Source organism: Cupressus sempervirens, chromosome 2 (assembly GCF_028749045.1).
Source record: "Cupressus sempervirens isolate cs-2001-9-10 chromosome 2, ASM2874904v1, whole genome shotgun sequence".
Lineage (NCBI taxonomy): Eukaryota > Viridiplantae > Streptophyta > Pinopsida > Cupressales > Cupressaceae > Cupressus > Cupressus sempervirens.
In genome coordinates, this window is record NC_143119.1 from 61,879,583 (window position 1) to 61,887,656 (window position 8,074).

At 35.4% G+C, this 8,074-nt stretch overlaps 1 protein-coding gene across 1 annotated transcript; it reads right to left on the reverse strand.

Moving 5' to 3' along the window:
- Positions 1-2,280: 2,280 nt before the first annotated feature.
- Positions 2,281-3,014, reverse strand: LOC149571061 (replication protein A 70 kDa DNA-binding subunit A-like). Its single transcript, XM_089815675.1, has 2 exons — positions 2,601-3,014; positions 2,281-2,505 (listed from the first exon to the last, which is right to left on the reverse strand). Exons 1-2 carry the CDS (start codon positions 3,012-3,014, stop codon positions 2,281-2,283), a joined length of 639 nt encoding a protein of 212 aa, XP_089671801.1.
- Between the last annotated feature and the right edge of the window lie 5,060 nt (positions 3,015-8,074).

Consider the following 8,074-nt stretch of genomic DNA (forward strand, 5'->3'; position numbering starts at 1 on the left):
GACTTCTAATTTTTAGTTTAAAACCTCCTTGGATAGTTAAAACCTAGAACTTTACAATGTAGCTTAGAAATACAACAAATTTGAAGCAATACAATGCAAAGAAAGGACCTATTTCTAAAAGTGGTATTTTTGTCCACACAAGCCTATAATCTAATTTTAAATATGGAAAGTAGACAAAAAATAACACAGTTTCAAAAAAATAGAACCTGATTTAGAGTCAAAATGAGCCCATACTAAGCATTCCAGGTTGCAAAAATTAGGATTTACAACTTGCAGAAAAATTTAGGAATAGAGAGCTCAAAAATCCTCCACCAATGTGTAGATCACAAAATTCTACCCCAAAACAAAAAAAAAATTGCTCAAAAAAAGGAGTCAATATGAGGGAGATATTTCTATTTGAAAATCACCTTTGTAATTATATTCCTTGAATCATTGCCGTCATGCCTCCAAAAATCAAGTGACTCTAGATTTCACCTTAGATGTTTGATTTGAGTGAGAAAAAAGTCAATTTGGGGGTTTGTTGACCTTATAAATATGATGCCAATATCTAATTGGCACTAGCAACCTCCAATCTTTACCTGCAAAAAATCTCTCCTACTAGCCTGATGGCCAAATTTTTTTTGGACAAATATGCAAATCTGAAAAATAATGAAGAGAAATTGTATAAAATAAAATAATAAAATATGTAGATCTAAAAAATAAATTTATAGATCTAAAATGATTATACTAAATCCATAAATCGGGCCTTTAGGTGCCAGTTTGCAAAAAAAAATTACCTTAAATTTGACTATTGCTACACATAGGCAAATTTATAGTCAAAATTTATAGTATCAATGTTCTAAACCTAATGGTGAGGTCTACTTTGGCTCTATATGCTCCCAATATCTATAGATACTTTTGAGCTATGTCAAGGTGTCCCTAGAGAGGTGAAGCAAGATCAGTCTCCAATGGCTATGAAATGATGCTACTATGGCTCTAATACCATGTGCCAATTTGGTATAGCTCTGATACCATGTATGAATTTTTGTTAGGAAAAAATTCACCCAAGACCAAGAAGCATAATAACTAGCACAAACAACAAATATAGTATGATCAAAATAACAATATGATATTCAAAATTAATTGTAATTGATATGATAGTACACTAGAGTTGCCTATATATAAAGGCCTCTATGATGCATCTAGAATGTTTAGGATTTAGCAATATGATAAGCCTCACAACTAAGCACATGTCCACTAGGAATGAGTTATCATCTATTAACCACAAGAGTTAGTGTGATGATGAGAGGATAAGCCTACAAAGGTGTAGCATGTAAAATTATGTTGTAGATGCCATGTGCTAAAATAATAGTGCGAACAACTATGTTGTCAACATGACAACTTAGTTGATTATACAAACTATAGTGGTGTAGACACCATGTCCTAAATTAGAGTTTCTTACTCCCATTTTGACAACATGACAACTCATATGAGTATGCAAACTCCTAGGTGTCTAACCTAAGAAATAATAAAATAATGCATTTATCCTAAGTAAACTTAAGTAAAGTATAAAAAATAATTATTTACACTAACATATATGAGAAATGATAGATCTCACTCTCATGAATTGATCCAATATTATTTCAAGAATTATTTTGAGTTCTTGCAATAACATGTTATTTCTATGAATAGATATCTCATTTGATTAGATAATTATATAGGTCAATTCAAGCATGCTCAGATATTTTATTGGTTGTGTAGAATGCATGTAGAGAGGGTGTACCTCATATTTGAATATTTTTTGAGACCATACATGCACTAATACATTTGGCATCGATTTGCGACGGCCAAGTGTCAGAATTGCGACGCAAATGTGTCGCCACTGCGACGGCAGCATATGTCATTATTTTTTAGTCACAAATTATGACGTCTATTCTTGGACGTCACAATTTTGACGCCTATCCATCGCAAGCTCAACATTCTAACCCATCATTGCTCCCGTCACAATGGATGTGGTTCTAGTCGCAAGGGATGTGGTTCCCATCGCAATTCCAACATCTTCACCATGCATTGCGACAGGGTGGCGTTGGCATCTGCCCATGGGTTTTCTGAGGTGGGAGCCTTTATAGTTCTTTCATGGGTGTTGCACTAGCGATGTCCATGGAAACTTGCGACGGTGCTAGCAGCACGGTAGCACTGCTATCGACGCCGCTGGCCATCGCAATGTTTACGAATGTGTCGCAATTGTGATGCAAAATCATCAATTGTGATGGCGTCGCTATGCACGTGATGCTTATTTTGTCACAATGCACGTGCAGACGTCACAATTACGACATCTGTGGTTAGCAATATGGCGGGGCCACTATGGCGGCGACGCCAACTGCCATCACCGCCACAAGCATCATCTTCAGTTGCTAGCTCTAGCAATGTGTTCGCAGTCATGTTGAGCAGTTGTATTGCTCCTTCATCAAATGCGGTTGCCCATAGCTCCCTAGTGTGGTTTGCAATTATAGGTGGACCATGTAGCTATAATTCCATTCCGTAAATTGCTTGTCACAATTTTTACCGTACCATTCTTCATTTTCATTTTCAGACAACTTTTTCTTGCATTGCTTTCTTGCCACTTGGTTGGGGCAAGCCGGGTAGGATAGCTTGTCTGTGTTGACCTCTATAATGGTTGCTTTCACAATGCACTTTATAGCACAAGTAGAACGCACAGTTTGATCATGTATGTCATGAATTGTCATTCTTAATACTACAGGAGGTTGTGGGGTGTAGCTAATCGATGGCTCACCATTGTCCTTAACATTGTCATTGAACCATGACTTTAACTCTGTTGTCTCTAGAATTTGGAGATTGATCATCAGTTGTGTATTACCTGTGGTGTTGAGTACTCTTCCATTGAACTTAGTAACACGGCCTCCCTTAACCACTAGAACTGTAGTGTCTTGCAAGTAGTAGCTTTGTTGCAATTCACTGCCCACTTGCTTGGCTGCTGAGCCCCAAAGCGTCAGATCAATGGGCCTACGAGTCATATCAAGCAATTGGATGGCGCATCAAGAAACTTCCATTCCATTTTCTCTTCTTATTGTTGAGGTTGGTTGTACACATATTGTTTGCCGGTGCCCTGTTGTTGCTCCCTCGGCTGGTGTTGGAGATGGTAATGACATCCTCTCGATCTTCTGACTCCATTACGCAGCTAAATGAAATATATATTCTCTCCTTTTTGCTACCCATGCTTCTAGAATTTATACTTTTTACTATAACATTGTAATTCTCATAAGGTGTAGCTTGCTAAAGAATCACTAGTATGAGGATGAAGCTCCATGGGTTGTGCCAATAGAGATATATACAAGCTTGCTTTAATTTATATCAATAACCAAGTGTCAAATTAAATCATAGTAATAGGAATCAAACATTGAAGTTAGTGAATTACAGGACCATACTATCTTAAACAGAAGAACAGAACACACACATCATTATATGTAAAATCGAGCTTGTTACAATTAAAGAATAAAAATGGAATTTGAATAAGATGATGAGATGATAATTAATTAAAAAAAACCTAAAGCAAATTTTTTAATGCAAAATATGAAGTTCAATGAAGTGGCTCATACACCCGCCTATGTAGATGTAATTTATTTGAACTTTAATGGATCCCGTCAGAAAGACCCCAGTGTGAAACAACAGCTCACTTGGAGGTCACACAATCTGACACAGCCACTAGTAAAGATAGGCAAACTAAGTTTCCTAGCCATCACAAGCAGCAGCGTGAGGATTTCAGGGCAGAATGGTTTTGGTATAAGTTTTCAGAGGCTGACAACCTCAAGGATCCTACAGAATAACGATGTAGAAGGGTGGATTGGTAGAACTAAACAATCCAAGAGACCAATACCTACAACAACTAAATTTAGGCTAGTGAAGGCATGGAACAATATTACACAGCCCTAACTGGATATTGTCAATGTTTTCATCATTTGACTGCTCAAGGTTAAAGAGCACAGAAGAGATAAGGAACACAAACTCAATAGTAAAATCAAGACTCCAAATCTATAAAAAATTTGTACACTAGTATTAAACAGGGATGAAGGCTAAAAATCCAAATTTCACAACGGAAGAAGCTATCAAACCAAATCAGAACACCATAGAGCATGGAATCGCATAATGGCATTTTACCTAAATCATCGAAGAGAACTCCAAACACTGTTATCCACCTCTCCTACCGTCATCCTAGTTCCTATAAGAGGTAATAAAGAACGATGTAAGAAAAGTTATTGAGAAGCAAAAAATATGCATTCTTTCCAAATGACAACAATCACACTTATCTATTCTAAATTTTATTAGTTCTTTAAATCCACTTGTTGCACAATCTTCGTAGAAGCAATTTTGTTTAGTAGTATGAATTGCAAGAACTTGCAATCTCTAAGAGAACTCTTTGGACAGATCCATAAAAATATTTAACATGAGTATGTTTGTGCAGGTTCTGAAGTTGAGTATCCCACAAATTTGATAATTTTTTGAAATGAGCCACTATTACTTTCCAATCAATACACCGCAGAAACCTGTAATGAAATGAAAGTTATCTAAAGCAGAAAAAAATTCTTGTGGAAGAGCTACCTTAACAATTCAAACAAAATGGGTATTAGCAAAATTTTGATCCAATCCGAATCCAATGCATTAATTACATAGTTACAAGCAAACCATCCAAACAGCCAAATATGTGGTTTTTAATATCCAATCTCAATTGCCAAATTGTTTTTTGAGGTAGGTTATTAAGAGATTTAGTTTTCATCAAATCAGAACCAAGCACATGGATGAACTACTCGTTAACCCCAACCATGCACATTGTTATTTATAAATTAAATGTATTTTGTAGTATTTGGGGTTGATAGGGGCATGTAGCATCTTACATCCTCCCAAAATAAATAGCGTATTGGTTGCCCACATTTATGCTGACATGTTACAGAAACCAACCAATATCAATGTAGAAACAGTCAAAGAAAACCAAACCCTTATTGGCACAATTTGTGTGGCAAGTGAAGGAATCAGGGATTAAGCTGCACAAAATATGACAGAATAAAAATACAATGTCCATGTAAGATTTGGGGTTTTGATGAAAAAGTTCTTATTGCTAGGAGATGGGACCAAACTGACTTGGAAGTAGCCATTGATGATGTTGAAAACAATTATTGTTTAATTTGAGCAGCTGCCAAAGAATGTGGGCACACCAGCCAAAAATAAGTTACACCCTAGCTTATAGATCTTAGACCACAAGAATGGATCCATTCACTACTGTGATTGGTGGGGAGGAGCAGAATATTGTTGTATGTGTCAAGAGGGCTTCCATTGGTAAAACCTTATTCCACCTTAGGCATATAGTATGCACATTTGTTAGAAGAGTCTCATCCCTTTCGGCGGGGTGGTCTTCTTGGGAAGTTTAGTTGGGAAAACTTTAGAAAATTGCATCCTAAATTGAGCTTGCAGATTGATTAAGGTATGGATAGAGACAATGCTATGAGCCTAGGGCTTGCCATAACACAATTTTTGTAATAATTTGAAGCCTAATTAAAAGGCCAGACCATCCAAGTAACATGTCAAACTGCGAGGAAGTGGAGGTTCAAGCTGGAAGGAATCACCAAATGTTTTGAATGGCCTGCAGGGGAGGTATAAGTGTGCTGCTTATAACCTTGAGGACTTGTTTGATCGCCTATATGTCATAATGCTCCAATTGACAACAACTCAACAAAACACTACAACACGGGAACAATATTTTTTTTTCATTCTTTGACAATCATTAATAACATTTCTGACATTCCTCTTCTAGGGTTGATGAAGTTAATGACACAGGAATTATCTCATCATGCAATCACCAAATTAATGCATTCAGAAGAATAGATCTGAAAATTTTCTTAAGTCATACAATGACATCCTAGAATGATTTCACGATAGTAGCACTACCCCTCAACTTCCTATGAATGTAATGGAAGTTTGAACCTCTTTTGTAAGAATATGCCGGTTCAGCATTGTGATAACATTCTTTGAAGGACGAGGATAGTTTTCCATGAGTATCTTGGGGATGTTTCTCTTATCTAATGATTTAGGACAATTTATCAGATCCTCAAACAAATGAGTAATGGAAATACATGTACTTCCATTTGTATTCTTTCAATCATATTCTAATCAAATCTTTCAAAACCACTCTTGAAAAATAACATCCTCTTTGTTTTATTCACCATAATAACATTAAATTCCCTATAATAGATTTTGTCATCTCAAAATTGACAATTGCAGAAGCTTCAACTTAAAATTTTGTTGTCTCCCCTCTTAAGCTACAACAAATTTTGTAACATAAAATTCAGTCCACTGCATCATCATGCACCGGTGTTCCTAGCATAATACTAGGCATATGGTATGAAACACCATACTTATCAAACATAGATCCCTTATGAAGCATTGGATCACATAAGTAAATTGAGCTATCTCAACCAAGTATTGGCTTATGGCTTTGGAAAATCAATGTAGGTTCTTTGGCCTACATATTGAAGTCTTGGATGAAGATTGAATGGATAATTTTATTTGGCTTTTTTAAGGAAATGGTATTTGAACTCATAAGAAATTAGAGTGGTGATCTCTTATGAAGCGTTGGAGTTTATGAGTGTATCACAACCTATATGGAGAATTAACACACATTCGTGTGTTTTGGGGTAGAGTGGTTATTTGAGTATATATCTTATGTTTCTTTTCTCCTCTTGTTTTCTCTTATGTCAACACTCTTCTTAATTTTTATAGATTTGGTTTTGTTGCATTATTATCTTCAACGGTCTAAGGAGGAGTTCATTATATTTTCTTCTAGTATCAATAAAGTAAATATCAAATGTCTTACATGAGGAAGTACAAACAACTTAGATAAGTATTACTTTCAACTAGCCAAAAACTATTGTTATTGACACAAAATTTTCTTGTGTATTAACAAGTTATATGTTTTTTTAATGTTGTGATGTTGCTATCAGGATTGAATTGTGTAGTTTTCGATCAAACTCATTGGTCTATGTTTATGAGTAGTGTTTCACAATAACTTCTTTCTCATTAGAATGAATAGAACACTAAATACTCATTGCATCGAGGTTTGCTCATGGAGGTGAAGCATTGGGCTTTCTCGATATGTTACCCACCTAAGCACCACTCCAACCCAAATTTTCTTAACCATGGAGTTTTTTAAAGGTTAATGTCATGCTCAAAAATCAAGGCTAAAGCACACAATTTAAAAAAAAAAAAGGTAATAACAAGTATCTTATTGACCTTCACTTTGTTTCGAGAATAGTTTAATATTCTCTACTAAATAGGGCCAACCACGTGAAGATGGAAGCTCATTTGGCCCCACCCCCCTCCCCCTAACATCACTCTACATTCCCCGTTAACATCTAACATTCATTCATTCTGTCAACCATTAATAAAATGCAACATTCAATCAATATCACATGATAACATTCATTAACACATTAGATTTGTTAACATGCAACATTCATCAATATTCTGCATTAACACATAATTCATGAACATTCATTAGCACATAATTAAATTCATTGAGACATAAAATACAGTCATTATCAATTAAGGTATGTAGTGACAATAATTTCTTTTTTTTCTTTCTATTTCTTTTTTCTATGTAAGCTCTAAGAGGAGCATCAGTGTCATCATCAATTCCCCCCTCATCAGTTGTTCTGTTCTCTGTTCTTGATGATCTCAAATTCCTATGCTGTTGCAAAGGGGGGTCCTCTACAATAACAAATAAAAGAGTTAAATTAAAAATAATTTATTATAATTGTTACAAGTATTTAATTATTTTAAATAACATAACTGTGTCTCTTTACCTGATCTGACCACATCATTTTTTCTGGACTCAACATCAACACGGTCATAAACATCGACCCCTCGATCCTCTACAACTGCTATACAAAATGTTATGTTAATCCAAACACCAATTGCAATTACATATAAAAAATTTAATAGAAAATGTATACCTCCACCACTGGGATGCACATTATGCGAACCTTCAACATCCACAAATTGTGTAGAAGGATTGTCAGGCTACATT

Bases quoted from the DNA above. Each gene is read 5' to 3' on its own strand.
- LOC149571061 (XM_089815675.1), bottom strand. From the start codon at position 3,014: ATGACTCGTAGGCCCATTGATCTGACGCTTTGGGGCTCAGCAGCCAAG. The intron at 2,506-2,600 runs GCAAGAAAGCAA...ATGGAATTATAG, and splicing joins CGGCTTGCCCCAACCAAGTG to CTACATGGTCCACCTATAAT.